General features: G+C 37.4%; 1 protein-coding gene across 2 annotated transcripts in view; it reads left to right on the forward strand.

The window, feature by feature from the left end:
• Window positions 1-19,420, forward strand: part of LOC143436006 (rho GTPase-activating protein 20-like) — a 55,761-nt gene that overhangs the window by 13,316 nt on the left and 23,025 nt on the right. For both annotated transcript variants that reach the window (XM_076919827.1, XM_076919826.1), the window contains exons 2-9: window positions 4,878-5,089; window positions 8,146-8,426; window positions 9,336-9,455; window positions 10,482-10,657; window positions 13,791-13,971; window positions 14,762-14,911; window positions 16,480-16,521; window positions 17,625-17,706. In XM_076919827.1, coding sequence (XP_076775942.1) covers window positions 13,853-13,971; window positions 14,762-14,911; window positions 16,480-16,521; window positions 17,625-17,706 — 393 coding nt within the window. In that variant the 5' untranslated portion in view covers window positions 4,878-5,089; window positions 8,146-8,426; window positions 9,336-9,455; window positions 10,482-10,657; window positions 13,791-13,852. The remainder of the gene's footprint in view (window positions 1-4,877; window positions 5,090-8,145; window positions 8,427-9,335; window positions 9,456-10,481; window positions 10,658-13,790; window positions 13,972-14,761; window positions 14,912-16,479; window positions 16,522-17,624; window positions 17,707-19,420) is intronic.

Here is a 19,420-nt window from a genome sequence, read left to right on the forward strand (position 1 = left end):
TTTGGAGAAGGTACCATGAAGTGCTGAGAAGAAGGTATATTCTTTTGTTTTAGGATGAAATGTTCTATAGATGTTAGTTAAGTCCAATTGGTTCATAACTTCTGTTAGTTTCATTGTGTCTCGATTTAGTTTCTGTTTCCATGATCTGTCCATAGCTGAGAGTGGGGTGTTGAAATCTCCCACTATTATTGTGTAGGGTGTAATGTATGCTTTAAGCTTTAGTAAAGTTTCTTTTATGTATGTGGGTGCCCTTGTATTTGGGGCATAGATGTTGAGAATTGCGAGTTCCTCTTGGTACATTTTTCCTTTGATGAATATGAAGTGTCCTTCTTTATCTTTTTTGATTACTTCTGGTTGAAAACTGATTTTATTTGATATTAGAATTGCTACTCCCGCTTGTTTCTTGGGACCATTTGCTTGGAAGATTGTTTTTCAACCTTTTACACTGAGGTAGTGTCTGTCTTTTCCACAAAGGTGCATTTCCTGATATATGTAGGTTGGGTAGTGGGTTTACACCTCTGATTTAACAATACCAAACTTATAAAGCCTATTATTAACATTTTTTTAAAAAATGTATAAATGCAAAAAGGAAAATGGGGCATGGGATAGGGATTTTCCAAGGGTGGGAATGGGGAAAGGAGATGGCATCTGAAGTGTAAATAAAATATCCAATTAAAAAAAGAAACTTAAAAAAATGCCACAGACATGATGAAGGAGCTGTGAAGACTTACAAGGTTCAGGGATATGCTCAGATATCATCCCCTATGTCTACATTTCAAGAAAAGTACACAAAAGGAGGAAAATGCCTACATGGTTCACAGCAAATCCTGCTGTGACAGGCCTAGATGTATAGTAAAGTGGGTTCATTTTAGAGCTGTTAGGACACTGGATGTGGCCACCATCTGCCCATACTACACAAGAGCAAAGTCTGCTGTGACAGGTCTGAATGTGTAGTGAGGCAGGCTTACTGTAGAACTGTCAGGACACTGGACATGACCACCATCCTTCCATGTTACACAATGGGAGAGGTGTAAGAACTGGATGACATGCAGACTGTGTGCCAAGGTGATGGCTGTAAAAATGACTGAAATGGACAAAGAAAGACAGGAGGAAGGTGAAATAGTGGGTCTGTGGCCTGTCAAGCAGGGCTTCAGATGTGGCCCTTTCCTGTGCACCTTGATGGGTTTCTCTGTTGTCAGGGCAGTCATTCTCAGGACTGACCTTCCTCAGCCTGGTTTCCCCCTTCTCACAAGGACACAGTGAATATTTATGTCAAGTATGGACAGACATGGGTACTTTTACCCAAAGCACAATAAATACCCTCTTCTCCCATATATTGATAATTTAGAAGCATTGGGTTGTTATTCTAGCAAGAGTATGTAACTCAAACCTGGATGGCATTGGATAAAGCTATAGGGGGCATATCCATGACGTCAACTGCAGCAAGCGTGGTAGGATTATTCATATTGCAGCCATGTTTCCAGCCTCACTTTATTTAGCATGTGGTGCAATCAATGCCTCTACTCGAGGTGCAGAGACCTGAGACTGCTTGGGAGTGTTTCCTTTTACAAGAAATAGACATTTCCCCATGCTGCCCTCTGAGAACAGAACCTCAGGACATCAGCTATGCATGGTATGAGCTGCAGGACTGAGCTCCACTTTGGGCCCTTTCCTCTCATAGCTGTTTGGAATCCCAGTGTCTTAGCATAAAGGCTACATTATCTAAATTCATCATATTACCTGAATGTAAAAGATGAGGTCCACTGTGTATTTCAATTCTGTCTCTAAAAGGAGACTAAGGAAAGACCCTTGAGACCACCTGAATCTTGTCTTTCTGATTTGTGATGAACTTCTGTGTGATTCATGTCACCAGCCATGCTAACTGCAACACCTTGACTCATCTTCTGGGCAGTATGCAGATTTGTTAGTGATCCCTAGAAGACAGAATTGGGTGCATTAGAGTGGTAGACATTGGAACCATTTCCTTTTGTGGTCTCACTGTCCACATGTTTTCATCATGTCAGAGGAACATTGTTCCGTGAACAGGTTGTTGGTCATTTACAGGAGATCAAGATCTCACCAAGAAGTCAAGTGTTTCCCAGAACATAAGTAGTGTCGCTCAGACTGTGAAAACTCCAGAGCTTGACCTTCACTCATTGGACACTTGCTTCAACCTCCTCACTGAGTGCAGGGTACTGGAATAGGTATGACCTTTGGAGAGATGTGGTATATTTAATGTTGAAGGTGGAGATGTGTTGGGCCCCAATTTGTCCCTGTTTTGGGCCTTGAGAACAAACTCAATACTGACTCTGGTTCTGAGGCAAAATGAGGCCCAACAGAGATGGAAGGCAGAAGACCCACTATGTGTCAAGATAATGCAAGAAATCATTGAACTGACATGGGTCAGATCCAGTGCATATCTGGAGAAGAGGTTCTGTCTGCATATATTCCCAAACAGTGGATGCTGCATGCTGGCTGCCAGAGAGACTGATTAAACAAATAGACAATAATAACAAATCCAGGGAGGAGAAACCCCCTGAGAATAGTATTTTTATCTTTGCAAGAAACATGAATATGCTTCACAATAACCTTCAAACTGGAACAGATAAACTAGCAAACCTGACTTGGGAAGTTCTCACTGTGGAAGGAGACATCACCTCCAGCACTTCCAGGGTGGCTCTATTGGACTCTTGGTTCCCTGATTTACAACTTAGTGGGGTATTGACTGGGGCAAGGAGGGGATTTCATTACTTGTTTTGTTGAGATCAAAAGCTATGATCAGTTCTGTACTTCTATAGATTTGGATTTAGAAAGAATGGAATCTGCTATATCACATTTGTAAAATTCATTATCCTTCTCAGCTGAAATATTGCTACAGAATAGAAGAGACTTGTACTTTTTACTTTTCTAACAGAGGAGGTTGTATGTTGCCCTTAAAAAAGAGTGTTGCTTTTATACCAACCATTCAGGCATTATTAAGTTTCTTCTCTCGGGTCCATGCTGTTCAACAGACTGATGGCTTTTTTACGCTATTCAAATGAAACCCATACAGGTCCATTATTACAGGCTGGAAGTAGGGTACTCTAAAACCTCTGTCATCAAGACTGATGAGGATTAACCCCTAACTTACATGCTAAGCCAGATAGTCAGTGATGGGTAAGAGAACAACTGAAGTCCCGAAGTCCCTTGCCCCTCTCTGGGGGCCTCACCATCCTAAGAGAGGTGCTCAACCAAATGACTGTTGAGTATCCAAAGACAGGATAGGGAGGCTGGGGTCCTTTGTTCTGACCTAAGACAGATAAGGTTTCCATAATTTTTCCCAGCCTGCCCTTTTGGGAAAGTATAAAATAAATAAAAAGGGGGACCTATTGGGAGTCGACTCCTGGCAGAAAGTGGCTATCATCTTTGCAGCCATCTCAGGCCATATACCCTGACAAGAGACTTGTTTTTAACAGCCCACAACAGCTGAGCATACTCTGATAAACACTGTTTTTCTCACATATGCTGTTTTGTTGTATAGTGCCCACAGCTGCAAGGCATGTGGCAAAGTGCCTTCAGCTGTGTTCCCCTGCTTGTACCTATAAATACCCAGGATTTCCTTTCAATAAAGTGGACTGGATCAGACACTCTGTCTTGTCTCCATTCTTCCTGTCTCTTGCCCCTTCATCGCCACTCTCTCTTGCTAGACCCTGTTGACTGACCTGAACAGACTGGATCAGGTAAGGGCTATATTATCTATAAATACTAGGTTAAATATTTACAACAGAGTTGGGAATCATGCTTGCTTTATTGACATGGCAATAGGACCTTCTCTAAGAGCCATAAACCCATATGACTGAATTCTGATATAATCAGTCTAGAATGTGTGAAATTCTACTTGATTTTAAGGTGATTATCCCAACAAAACAAAGACAATATATTTTGGATTGGTTTATTTTTCAGATATGGTTATTATGACGCCTGATTAGTTTGGTTGACTATATCCTTGGCCTCTTGATGCTGGTTTTTATTGGTTTAGGGAAATTATATAGTACACTATTCTTCTGTAGCTGCCTTTCAAATGCTAAATAAAATGCTGAAACGTCTAGGGTACTGGGATCAAATGGTTATTTTTACTTCCAGTGTTTGAGTTTCTGATTCATTGGCAATAGACCAACTGCCCTTGGAGCTGTTAGGTATATGTTGTAGTATAGACTGAGGGGAAAATGTTCCTTGTATTGTATAGGATCAAATATCAGAAGAAAAATAGGGTTCCAAAGAATCTTCCACTGGATATCCATAACTATCCAGTTTGCTCCAAATAGACATTATTTCAGATACCTCCCACTATAATAAACGCAAGGATCAAGCTGTTACCACTACATCTGCAGTGAGCTATCAGAGACATGTAAATATTACTTCTCAGATGGGTTTGCATGTCTCCTGCTTTTTATCCAGCCATGGGAACTTTCAGTAGGATAGTCCCTCATTCAGATGACTTCTTCCCACCTTAGGTATGCCATTCTATAAGCATCCTTACAGATATGCACAGCCATGAGTGTGTCAGAGGCAACCAAAGTTACTCACATGGTCTGTGTGCTTCACATACTGGCCATCCCAATGTGAAAGCAGGAAATTATCCTCTTATATATTATACCACATTGTTGAACACACTTGAATATCTAATCTCACAAGCATCTAACAGTAATATTCCCCCTTATTTTTATAACTACTGACTTTTTTAGAATTTTGAACTACATATTTTTAGACGCCAAGTCTCAAGTAAAATGTGATTTGCAACCATGAAAAATGACAAGAGACACTCTGTGTTTTTCTTGTTTTTTTTCATGGATTTCTCTGATAACATATATGATTGAAAATTCTCCAATTATTTTCAGAATTGACATGCATTCTGTCTGGTACCAAACATCACTTTTTCACCCAAGTGGAGAAAAGGCCTCATGTTCCCAGAATACTCCATCTAACATCAGGAACATGGAGGAAACAGAACATGGACTCAGCAGCTGCCCCAGTGTCAGCACATGCTAGCCTGGCCATTATGAACTGTCAAGAAGTCAAGCTTCTCCTCTTGTGTCTGAGAACATTAAAGGTATGTCTAGATATTCTACTACCATAACTTAATAATCATTTACCAATGAAAATTTGGTTTATAACAAACAGCAATGAAGAATTAACCAAACCATATAAAGGGAAACTGCACCTGTGTGTTACAGATAATTTCCTATTGCTAGAAATTGCCTCCACATTTTGATACCTCTTTTCACTGTTCCTGAATCTATGTATGAGGTAAATATCAGAAATAAGATAAATTAATAAATTAGGGACATGTTACTTATTTTGATATATTGACTATTAACTTAGATATGTCTAATACATAGAATAGCAATTTGATACTGAATTGGAATTTCTCTATGTAAAACCTCTGGCTGGCTGTCCTGAATCTTTCTTTGTAGACCAGGCTGATCTAAAACTCACAGAGAACCTCTTGGCTCTGTGTCCAAGATCTGGAAATAAAGGCATGTGCCAGCATGCTTTTCTCTTAAGTAAGATTTAAAATATAACATAGTACACCCATGGGGGAAACCTAGACACTATGATCTCAGATTTGAGTTCACAGTTCAGTGGGGAAGGAAGCCAAGGGGTGTAATAGAAGTGCAGCCAGGCAAGTTGTGTTGCTAAAGTGCAGATACTGCTATCAATTTAATGTTGCTTTCCATCTACAGACAAATTACTGTCCAGAAAAGGACACACTTGAAGAATAGTCTACTGATTATATCTGCCTAGACAGAGTCATCAGCCCTTAATAATTCTGCAGCTCTAAGGTTTGTCAGATGGTCCTGGGCCAGAAGGCTGAAGATGAGATGCTCCAACGTTTTTTAGTATAGGGAATGTCCCGGTGTTCAGTTTTCCCTATAAATTTGCTAAGTTTTAGAAGCTATACTTTGTACTTCCCATAATTTTAGTTAACTCAGCCATTCTGGATTTCTGAAGGGGTTGAAAACTTATAGTCTCGTAGCCAATTGTGGCTACTTACTTTTAGAGAAAAGATCTGAGTGCATGGTTTTCAGCAGATATTCATTCTAAAGCTAAGAAAAAAGCCAGGTTCAGAACTAAGTGTTTTAGTTAGGAGAGATGACAGAGGTTCTGGTTAGTCAACAAAATGATGGACTGAGTATTAGGACTGTCTTGTACCTCACTGGTAGAAATTGGCATAATTATGCTCTAATTGTATTTTGAGAGAAAAGTTTGATTTTAAAAGGAAGGATGATATGTAGGAGGAGCTACTGTGGGAGGAGTACTGAGAGGAAGAGAAGGAGTAAGGAGAGGAGAAGAAGAATGAGAGGAGAAGCTAGGTGATGAGAGAGAGAAAGAGAGAGAAAGAGAGGGGTGAGGATATGGAGGTAGATGTTCATGTGTCTCCACCAGTCAAAGACAGTTGATATATCTAGGTTGGGTAATGGGTTACACTTCCGATTGAGCATTACCAAATGTATAAAGACTTTGATTAGCATTTTTTAAAAGTGTATAAAAGCAAAAAGGAAAAGGGGGCATGGGATATGGGTTTTTTGGGGGAGGGGGGAGAAATGGGTAAAAGGAATAGCATCTGAAATGTAAATAAAATATCCAATAAAAGAGGTCATCTAGAAAATACAAACCAGAGAACTAATGTAATAGCCAGAAACAAAAAATAAAAATGTCTCCCAACCGAAGAATGGATAAAACAAAAAATATTACAAAGAAACAAACCAAAATATGCAGTACATCTACACAATGGAGTAGGACAGAGTTCTTAATTTAACAGGCTGGCAAGCCAAGGATGGGTAAGATTTTGCACAGAGCCTTACCAACCTAAGTGCATTGCTTTGGGAATGCATATTCCATGATGGGTAAGAAAGGTATTCTTGTCAGAATGATCTAAGACAAGCTCAGTCTTGTTTATGAAATAAAAAGGGAAAATTGGAGAGCTTTTGGGGCTGCTTGGAAAAAATCTGACTTTGGCAAAGAGGAGGAATTGGGATTCAGGCAGGAATCTGACATGAGGATAGAACAAAGAAGTAATTTCAGGCAGGAATCTAAATCTTAGGATAGAACAAAGAAGTAGGCTACAGGCATGGAAATTACTTTGGGCTAGGACAGGGAAGTAGGCCCAGATATTTAAGTCATCCTGATAAGCCTTTAGAAACATTGATCACAGGAGTGATCACAGGACTTTGTTTATGGCCTTGCCAGTTATTTGACTATTTATGTTTATTGTCTTGCTTGTTCCTTGACTATTTTCATCTATTGTATTTGCTAGTTCCTCAACTTAGAACTGACCTTAATACTTGCATGTAATTAAAATGGTATAAAAGCAAGAAGGAGGAAGGGGATAGAATGGGGGTTTGTGGGGGATGGATGGGGAAAGGGGATGGCATGTAAAATGTAAATAAGTAAAATATCCAATAAAAAATCCAAAGACAGCATGAATTTTGCAGGCTAATGGATCAAACTTGAGATTATCATCCTGAGAGAAGTTGCTCAGTCCCAAAAAGGCATGCATGTCATAGAATCAGTTATCACTGTATATTAGCCATAAAATGATAAAATATATCATGTTACATTCCACAGACTCAAAGAAGCTAACCAAGAAGGAAAGCCCAAGATTGTATCTCACTTTGAAGGGGGAAGGAAATACTCATAAGAGGCAGATGGAGGGAACTGGGAAGGATGGTGATGGGGAGGGGGAATATTGGGTTTAGGGCCAGGTAAGGGAATGTCAGGAGAGATGGCTAGATGGCCATGAAAATTAATAGATATTTGCAACTGACTGGGGTGAGAAGACAGTGGGCATCAACAGAACAGGAGTGAGATTGGACAAGGGAGGCACCCAAGCATCAAAGAAGATGACCTTAGCTGTGACTTTCTACACTGGGGAAATGCAACCTGAAGAGGCTGCCACCTGTAGCCAGGCAGAAACCCCAGTGAAGCTACAGAATCCCCAACCTACACACAAAACTTTCAACCCCAAATTTATCTTATTAGAAATATAGGCATGGGTGATAGAGAAGAAACTAAGGGAATGGCCATCCAATAACCAGCCCAACTTGTGACCATGGGCAAGCACCAATCCCTAACACTACTCATGATGCTCGTTTTTGATTCCAGACAGGAACTACATGTTCTCTGAGTGGTTCTGCCCGAGAGCTGACTCAAACAGACACAGACACACAATCTATGGATGGTGCTTGGTGACTCTTATTGAAGAATAAGAAGAAGCATTGCAGGCTCCAAACGGGATAGGAACTCCACAGGAAGATCAACAGTGTACAAACCTGGATTCTTGTGACTCTCAACACTATTCCACTGAAGCACCAAACAAAGCTCATAGACGAGCTGGACCTATGATTCCACACACATGTGTCGCAGATGTGCATCCCAGTCTTCATGTGAGTCACAGATAAATGGAATGGGGGCTGTATTATAAGCTGTTGCCTGTCCTTGTGAAGTGTTCTAGCTGGGCTACATTGGGGCTTCAATGGGAGATGAAGCACCTAACCTTGCAGAGACTTGAAGTCCCAGGATGTGTGTGGGTGGGAAAGGGCAGGAGAAAGAAAAAAAGATAAAGAAAAAGAGTAAAAAAAAAAAGAGGAGTAAGGATTTCAATTACAAGGACAAGGCACACATGACAAAAACCTGTATTTCCATGGAGGTATGTGAATAACAACAGCTGAAGTAAACATGCCTATCCAGTACCCCTGGGAGGAGCACAAAACACTCCAAGAACAATTTTGTATTTGAAGAAACTGAGGCTACCAGATTCACATCTTGTTTCCTTGGAGCTTTCTCACAAGCATTCAGGATTCTGACACAACTCCATTCTTTAAATGTGTAATAATTGTATATTCTATAAATGTGCATGCATAACGGTTTCTAATTTTGGAACTTGCATGACTTACCATGGAGTAGAAATCCTCAGTTTACTTCACATTGTTCAAGAGGAACAAACTTAATTCTGTCAGCATTGCAAAGTGAGTTATGTACAAATTTATAATTTCTGATTGAGAAATAATGTTTGAAGCCTAAATATTTTTCTTAATTTTTTACTTAAGTGCTTGTACTAAGGGAGTAAGTAGAATGATATATAAATATAGAGAAAAAATCTGTATAATTACAATCACTTCTAACTGACTGAAATACGGAAATCTTGGACCCATTGATACTTTGGTCATTTACCTTAATCTATCAATTCCCATATTACAAGATTTTTAAATTTATTCTGAAAAGTAATGAATATTTGTAGCGTGCAAATTCTGTAATAATGATTATAAAGACTGCTTTTCTATTCTGGGAATTAGGAAGCTGCAGGGGATGGAAGAGCAGGGGAGCAACAAAACTCAAATAACTCATGGAAACTGAAGTAGGAATTGCAAGGCCTGCAGAAGTCTACAAGGACCCTCTGTATATATACTAGGAAAGTGTAAATGAGTGAGCCTCGGATTCTTTTGCCTTGTGTTGGGGTCTTTTACTTTCTGTTGGCTTAGCTTGTCCAACTTTATTATAATGGGTGTTGTTTTATTTTACTGTATTTTATTTTGATACGTTATGTTGTTATCTTTAAGAAGCCTGTTCTTTTCTAATGAGAGGAAAAATAAACTGAACTCAGATATGAGAGAAGGAATGTGTGTGTGTGTGTGTATGTGTGTGTGTGTGTGTGTGTGTATGTGTGTGTGTGTATGTGCATGCATGTGTGTGTGTGTGTATGGTAGAGAGGTGGTAGTGAAAACTATCAGAATGTGTTGTATAAATAAAGAATCTATATTTAATAAAAGGAAGGTGGAAGAAAATATAATGATTCATCTGATGAAAGGAAGAACAGGACCTAATTCTTAAATCTCAAACTTCAATAATAGTAATAAAATAAAATAGAATTGTATTTTATATTTATTTTAATGGTTTTTATACTGACATTGTAGATGATAGAATGAATTGACTTAACTAGTATATTTTATACTTAACTATAATCTGAAATAAGCATCATTGTGGTGGGAAAAATAATATACATATCTTCAATGCTTTCTGACCTCCCTATGGATGAAGCTTTCTGAATATATTCAGTAAAGCACATTCATTTGTAAGGTCTCCTATGATTCTTGCATGTTGGTCTTTCAGGTTCACAGTGTTAATGATATTTCCTTTCATGTATACCTTTGATATGTAAAAACATATGTATTGAGAATATTTGGAAATGAATATGCATTTTACAATGTTTCTCCTTTTCATTAACTGGTATTATTACTAATGAGAATCTATAATGTATCTATCTATCAATCATCTATCTGTCTATCATCTAACTATCATCTATCTATCATATCACACATACTTTTGTGAAAATCTATTATTTAATAAAAAATACCTATGGTTCAACAATTGTTAAAAGAATATGTTTTTAAAACCAAAATATTGAAGGACATGAAATGCACTTGTCACTTTGTCAACTACAGCATAAGCCTTTGAATCTTGACATCACAATGACCTGCCACCCTGACTCCCAAAGACTCCTCAGACTTCAGTGGTTGGTTTACCAACTGCAGTGTTCACTTTGGGTTTTAGTGCCTAGAAGGAAAGCGATAATTTCAAGTCCATTGATTGGTTCTCGATTGCAGGCTCCACTGTAAAGGTATGTATACAATAACTAACTTGATTCTTATGATAGTCTAATGGAATCAAGAAGTGTTCTATCTTGATTCCTTCAGGACATGTGAACTAACTTTTACCTCAGCAGTGTTTTCATAAAAACTTACTCATTAGAAATTTTTAGTACCAATATTCTAAAAAAAACAGAGTTGTCAGGTAAAGGGTGGTATGCTTTGAGCCTCCAGGAGAAAGTTTTCTATAAGTCTTCAAACAATACCTATCTTGCACATGAAAGAGGATTATTTTCTAGACTATTTAATTGTTTTTACCTACTATGAACACAAACTTTTGATGTAAACTGGTCAGACTTCAACCTAGAGTCTATGAACTCTGTGGTTTTCAGAAAATTGTTATTTTTTCCTAGATATGTTGTGGTTTTTTTTTTAAGTTTTCAATATTTTAATGTTCATCCAGGTCGAAAGGAATCGGTTTCAAAACATATTCATTTACTTTTCGATATCATGAAACTGAGTTGGTATTATTTTTGTAAACATCTTTACATTATTGTGGAATGTGAGTGATGATAACCATTGCCTGCTGTTCCTCCTGACTCCTTGAATCTCATGGGTCTTAACTGCTTTCTAGGCAATAGGTGGTGTCTCTCTACATATAATTGAAAGATATATGTTTTGGGCAGCATGATATTCACTTAATATATGTTTTACTGTTGGAATTATATGAGCAGAGTACAGTAAAGAAACCACCCAAAGAGTATCTATGAATGTACTTGTCTATTGATTTATTATCCTTCTCTATATTCGATCTCTCAGCTATATGACTTTCATACTATACTTGGTTGTGAAAATGTTATTCCTTACAAAAGCTTACAGTTCAACAATTGCTAGAAAAACTTTTAAAGCCACTAAGTATAAGGAAAGGAAATGCATGTGTCACCTTGTCAGATGGCATGAGCCTTAGACTATTGACATCACAATGGTCCTACAGCTTAATTACTACAGAGCCCCCAGACTTTGGTGGTTTGTCTACCAAATGCAGTCACCAGTTTGGTGTTCAGGAGTAGGAAAGCAAAATAAAATTTCAAGTCCATCTGTTTATTGTTCTGTTTGTTCTTTTACTATCTGGGTTTATTGTCTTGCGTGCTCCTTGACTATTTGCATCTATTATATAGCTAGTTCCTCAACCTAGAACTGACCTTAATACTTGCATGTAATTATAATGATCTGAAAGCAAAAAAAGGAGGAGGAGGGATAGGATAGGGGGTTAAGGGGGGAGATGGAATCAGGAAAGGGGATAACATTTGAAATGTAAATAAATAAAATATCAAATAAAAAATCTTTCAGTGAAAGAGGAAGAAAGACTAAAAATATAAAAAATTCAGGTCTATTAAAAGGTTCTCCCTTCCAGGCTGCCCAGAAAAGGTATTTTATAACTAATTAGATTCTCATAATAGACTGATCATATCGGTTAATGTTCTTTCTTCATTTCTACAGATCATATGAGCTAACTCTCAACTCAGCAATGGTTTCTTGAATACGTAGTCATTGTAGAAATATTCAGTACCAGTCTTCTCTAAAAAAAATTATTCTGCGAGGAGAGGTATGCTTTGAGCATACAGGCGAAGAGATTTTATAAATCTTAAAAAAATCTGCCCAACTTATAAGTGAGGATTATTTTATATGCAACCCAATTGTTTTAATCACATGACCACGGAGATTTAAAAAACAATTGGTCAGACTTTTTGGTACATTCAAAATTTAATAACTTGCTTGCTTTCTTCCGATTGTCATAGTTTCTAATACATATTGTGTTCTTTGGAGTCTATCCAAGGATTTGAATATTAATTCCAATAGACAAGAGCTACTTTCCACACATGTTCATTTGCTTTCAATTTTGCTTATTGTGAAATTGAGTTGGTATTTTTTGTCATATGTTTTACATTATTGTTTGAAGTATTGATGACAACTGTTGGCAGGTATATCTCTTTGACATTGTGATTCACAGGAATCCTAAATGCTTTCCAATTAAAAGATATGGTGCCTCTGTACATATTGTTTGAAAGATATAACATGTTTCTGCCAGAATTATATTCCCTTAAAGAAAATGTCTATCATAAATATACCATTTATTTGAGCAGGTCACATTAAAGAAACCACCAGAAGGATTTGCCACTCCAGTATCACAGGGGAGAATTTTATTAGGGATATGAGAAGAATCATGTTCAGAGGCAGGTGGAAGAGTTCTGAGTAGAGAGAAAAAAGAAACAGATTTGCTATGGCCAAGTCTGGGTATTAGAGAAGGAAGAATATCAGGAGAGAAAATGGGGATAACTTGAGTAGGAGAAACTTTGCACTCATAAAGATGGAGGAGACTGTATAGTTAGCATAGCACAGGAGATGGAGAGGTTTGTAGAGGTACAGAAATCTAGGTGGAGACTTAAAAATGTACAAGTGTTTTTAAGGCCCAGAATCCATGATGATATCCGTACAGGAGCCACTGGCAAGAGTCAATGAAATGACCCTTTATTTTGGAAAAAACCAACTTCACATATATTTTTGAGAGCCGAAGGGTTGGTTTGACTGTTTCTTTGTTTTGCTGATTTGACAAAGATCGAGTTTTTTATAACAGTTTTGACAGCTCAACTGAACATCAGAAGTCTCTGGCTTGAATTGTTTAGATTAATCCAAATACACCTTGAAAAGACAATGTATACCACCTGTAGATTTCTAAGTTTTCATCATTCAAAACGGTTTGGAGAAGGGACAATCACTTTAAGAGGAAATTTCTTAAGGAAACAGTTATATAGGCCAATAAAAGAAAAGACGTGTGTGTGTGTGTGTGTGTGTGTGTGTGTGTGTGCTGTATGTGTGTGTGTGTGTGTTTGTGTGTGTGTGTATATATATCTATGTATATATACATATATACATAATATATATTTTCATTAGGATATCATTTATGTTACAAGTTACAATTACTCCATTTTTATTCATTTTTTAATTTCATACATGTATATCATATGTTAACTGCTATCATTATAAATGTTGCTATAATATTTCTCAGATTTTTTTCAACTTTACTGCATTTTAATTTCATGACCTCTTCAAAATGTAGTATGAACATTGGTCTTATAACTTATCCACTAAATCTTGTTCTGTCAGGTGGAGACCTGTACCAGGAGTATCCTATATTTTTGATATAGAAATAACTTGTTAAGGGCGACATGGAACAAATGCATCGAACTTTGCTGTGCCAAGGCCCTGTGGAAATCAAGAGCTACAACGAAAGGAAGAAAAGATATCTATCCTTATTTAATGATGTTCTGGTTGTGTCTAGCAACCTGTGAGTATACGCAGCATGCATTCCTTACTATGAGAGGCTACACTTTACTTAGGCCTTTTTGTACAAAAATAACCTATGTCCTTTTACTTCATTTTTAAAATAGATTACAATTTATTTCTCCAGGATTGCAACTTCTCTTTCCTCTACCATGGCTTAGGTTTGGTGGACACTCCCTACAAGTTTCTCAATTAGTTTTGACAAATGTTTTAGACATAATTTTAAAAAGCGAATTATTTAATGTTCTCTCCTGCTACCAATTTGGTAAATTTGGCTGCCAACCCTGATCAGTCACTGTAATATACAGAGAAGGATGTGGAACATGAATTTTATTCAGTCAGGCAATATTTCAATATTGTTTATTTTGGAAAGATTATTAAATGTAATTAATTAAAATATATAATCTTAACCAATGTTTTATGGAAATTAAGGAAATAAAGCAAACTGGTTACTAATAAACAAAACTGATGAAAGAAATCTTGAAACACATCTTAAAACTGCCATATGTATATACACATATGCATACACAATGTATATTCATAGATTAGCCATTCACATTCTCTCGTCCAAAAACAATAAGGCTATGTCAATTTGTGTGCATTGAGAATCTTGTATCCAGTAACTTCTTTCAACACATGATTTGTTGAATTCCATCTACCATGGTTTGAACTGTGCCTGAGTGATAAAATGAAGGAGTCCTGTTCTGCTCTGGGGCAGGAAGAACTGGGTATATCTACAAGTGATTACAACTACAATGCAAATCAAACTAACATATACTTGATTCTCTTTCTAGGAAAAGGAAGAAGTTTAAGATAAAATGTATATTCCCACTGAATAACCTGTGGGCCTTGGATGATGTGTTCCTTGTCAGAAGAAAGGAAAACTGTAGTTCCAAGACCCTTTACATATCTTGGCCCACTAAAAATTTTTATGTCATCTTTCGGTAAGACCTACAGTTTGTACCTGTATTCACAATAGGATAGCTATATAAATTGAAGGCCAGTTAATGCTTCATAATTCACAGTTTAAACCAATTAACCAGAATGTTTGCAAAATACAAATCCATTTTAGTCTGATTGTATACAGGTTGCCAACTCAAATTTTTCTCGTATTTGATGGTTCTAGATGATTCCCCAATTGGAAAACATTACCTTCAGTGTTCACATGCAGTGATTCCTGATCACAGCATCAGAACCAACCCCTAAATATGACCATGTAACAATATGTTTTCTTGCAATAACATCACTTTTTATTTTACTGACATTCAATAAGTTAAGTATATATGTGTCTGTGTATGTTTGTGTGTGTAGGTTGAGGGGTAGAAGCATGAGCCACTCTTCTGATAAAACTGGTTGCACCTGGAGGATAGAGTGGGTGAACAGTTAATGGCACAAACAAGAATGTGCCAGTCTTTGGGCAGGAATGATTTCTCCATAGAAAATCAGGTTGAGTTAGAGATGTTTGAACCATGGAAAAGGGGAGAAGAAAGTTCTGTGAATGAAAGATTTTGCAGCATGGATAATTATTTTCAGGACGAGGAAACAATGTACACATAATTTACAGATGGAAAAACTATACCTGACATAGGGTAGTGAACATGGGGAAGAGTAGTAGTACATTGGGTAATGGTTGCTGTTTGGATAAGAAAAACATTGAACAAGAACATAATATTGATGACTATAAGACACTGTGATTGTGTCAAATATCAATAAGTTCTAACTGATTCCACATATAATTTGCAGTTATACAATGTTAGCATTGTGAGTTCATCTTTAATCCATCTTAATTGAGAGTATTACATGCTAAAGTAGAATAGTGGTGGTCTTATTAATTTATACCAGGAGATTTAATGTGATGACACACAGATGAAGTACTAGTTTCTAGGATCTCCTGTCTTCTATGAATCATGGTACATTTCTGTGTGAACATGACCTCACATTAAGAGAACACTGGACTTTTTCCTTTTCCTCTATTTTTGGTGGTATACACCTTTATAATTGAATTAATTTTTTTGGAATGTTTTTTATATTTTAGATATTATCCCCTTTCCCCATTTCTCTCCCACTCAGAAAACCCCTATTCTATCCCCCTTCCTTCTGCTTCTATGAGGATGTGCCCCAACCCATCTCCCTGCATTCATATTCCCCCACACTCAGGCATCCAGCCTTCACAGAACCAAGAACCTCCACTCCTACCTATGTTCAACAACTAACTATCCTTTTATATATATGAAACCGATGCTAGAAGTAATTGCTGACCCAGGCATAATCACACAGCTCTTAGAACATGGTCAAGTCTTGACATTCCCAACTAGCTTCCACACTATATTCAACTTCCTGTCATACAAGTGTTCCATGAAACATGTCATTCAGAAGGGCAGTCATGTGGGAAATGCCATCTACCCCTGTACCCTCATGGTGGCCATTGCCTTATAATAATTTTTATAATTTTTATGTGAAATAATTTTATCATTCTCGTCTCTAATCCTGTTTATCTCTTTTAACATTACAGTTCGAAAGAACAGAAAGATCAATGGTATTATTTTCTGAAAAGGTATTTTTCTTGTGATTATACTTTAATTCTGTAACTGATATGAGAATTGCAGTTTGTGCTTTATTTCTTTCTTAAAATTATATTTGGTAGCCTGTCTCCAAGTATGTTGTTGATTAGATGATCACTGGATACTGCTTTTGAGTCTCCTGTCTATTGCATATTTTATTTAATTTTGAGGAATTCTGTATTCATTGTCTCCTCTTTCTATTGGAGTAAACAGTACTCTTCAGTCTTACTTTAAATTCCATTTCATAGATGTTACTCTACCGTGTGCATCCAAACCATCTGCTACTTTCTCCTTTGAGGTCAAGCAGATTTAAGGGAATTTACTGTAATGACTTACATTCTGTAGTCCAACCAACCCAACATTGGGCAGCTGTGAATGGGAAATCAAAAAATCTAATAGTTGTTCAGCCCATGAGGCTAGTTTGTTTCACCTGATCTTCTGTATAAACTGGAATCCTGAAGAAGTAGATATCAACAGATGTGCTGGCAGTAACTGCAGTCAGGCAAAGAAGAGTGAGTCTGCCTTCTGTCAATGTCCTTATGTAGACCTCCATCAGAAGGTGTGGCTCAGATGTGTGTACCACCATGCCTACATTGGGACCTTGCTTTGTTCCAGGCAGACCTTGCACTCAGAGATCCACGTCCCTCAGTCTCCTGGGATATTAATCCCATGGGTGGGTGTGCCAATTCTATGTTGCCTGGGCCTAAGCAATTCATGGCACCTATGCCTCAAGATCTGCATGTCAAGGTCCAAGTCAAAAGCCTGTGTCTTCCAGCCTCAAGGTTTGGATTACAGGTGTGCCCTTCATTTCTGGATTGTAGCTCATTCCAGATGTAGTCATGATGACAATAACCTTGCAAACAAAAAGTTCTGAGGACAGGCTGTGCTTCCTAGATCAATGTACTATTACCTGACCGAGGTTTTGGTTCTGAAACATTTTTAAATGTTCCCTAATCCAATAATGCATATTGCTAAACTGATTGTCCTGTATTTAACACTAAGATGGTACTTATAAAATATTAACAGTGATTAGCTTAAAAGAAACTACTAACAAATTAATTTTACTATGTTTTGTGTTTTTATTGCATTTGAGCAGAGCCATTGATACAGCCAAGAATGGTATCAAGAAAACATTCTCACTGCAGATATTCACTGAGAACATCCCAACCTGTGACAGTGTATGTGGAAGTCAAAACTGAAATTTCAAGGTCATGACTAGCAAAGAGAGGCAGTTTGTAGAGTAAAGGAGATGGAAACAAAGAAGAAGGTGGAGGGGGGAGATAGTAAGAATTTATGTATATGGAAAAGCTGTAAGTGTATGGCATGCACACATGTGTCTTTTATATGTGAAATGTAGAAAAAAATATGAAGCAATATTGATCCACATCATAGAGCAAGATAAAAGAGTAAATATTTTTTCTTAAAGGACTGAAAATTGAGTCAGGTAATTGCAACAGCATACATTTCCAAGCCAAGGATTATTATTATTAAAATTAAGCTGCTTTATCCCAAGTTCTTATTTCTTATATATTAACTTATGTGTTGTTCAAGTGTCATTTATTTAATATTTCTGATTAATCAAATAATTATATAAGATAACCATAAACAAAGCAAAATATTATCAAGAATTAATTTCCTCCCCTCATCCAGATGGATCATAACTTTTTATCTTTATACCTCTGTCCTCTGCTCCTTCAGGATGTCTCTTACTGCGCATCCTGACACCTGCTTTGGAAGGCCCAGTACATAATCATGGTTCTTGATCCTCTTATTTAGTTGAATGTTCTAGGCATATGGATATATTTTTCTTGTATCTTCTGTTTAGAAATATTTTTATTAACTTACCATTGGTGTGTGTTCATAGGTGTGTACAGAGCTTAGAATATATCTCATGACCTCACACGTACTACATAGTAATTTTATCATTGAGTTACACACACAGCTATTAAATACTTGTCTATTTTTTCTAATACTTATATTATTGTTCCATTTTCACTATTGGCTTTAGTGCAGATCATAAATTTAAATGTTATGCAGCATGCAGAGCATTGAAGACCATTCCTACTGTAAAGCAGAACAGAATGTAGCCCAGAGGATCACCATCTCTCTGACTTTTATAAATGCTAATGGGTATAATACGTACCTAGAGTCAATATTTGAACACGTCACTTTTGAAATTGCACTCAACTTACCAAGATGTGTATAATGATCACCACGCAATTTGATCTTCATACTCTTTTCTTTTTCATCTTTTATTTACATTTTAAATTCCAGATTTCATTCCCCACATCCACCCTCCAACTGTTCCACATCCCATACCTCCTCCCCATCTCCTGTCTCCATGAAGATGTCTCCACCACATATACCCACACCCAGCCAAACCTCTAAACTCCCTGGGGTCTACAGTCTCTTGAGGGTTGTGTGCGAATTCTCTGACCCATTCCCAGGAGTCCTCTACTGTATATGTGTTGGGGTCTTCATATCAGCTAGTATATGCTGCATGGTTGGTGGTTTAGTGTTTGTGAGTTCTCAGGGGTTCAGATTAATTGAGATTTCTTGTCCTCCCACAGGGGTCCCCTCCTCTTCAGCTTCTTCCAGCCTTTTCTTAATTCAACCACAGTGATAAACAGCTTCTGTCTATTGGTTGGGTGTAAATATCTGCATCTGGCTCTTGTCTGCTGCTTGTTGGGCCATCTGGAGTGTGGTCATGCTACATACATTTTTGTGAGTGTTCCATGGCCTCAGTAATAGTGTCAGGCCTTGGAACCTCCCTTGAGCTAGATCCTACCTTGGGCCTGTTGCTGGGCCTTCTTTTCCTCAGGCTTCTTTCCGTTTCTATCCCTGCAGTTCTTTCAGACAGGAAAAAATATGGTTCAGAGTTAGACTGTGGGA

Source organism: Arvicanthis niloticus, chromosome 22, assembly GCF_011762505.2.
Source record: "Arvicanthis niloticus isolate mArvNil1 chromosome 22, mArvNil1.pat.X, whole genome shotgun sequence".
Lineage (NCBI taxonomy): Eukaryota > Metazoa > Chordata > Mammalia > Rodentia > Muridae > Arvicanthis > Arvicanthis niloticus.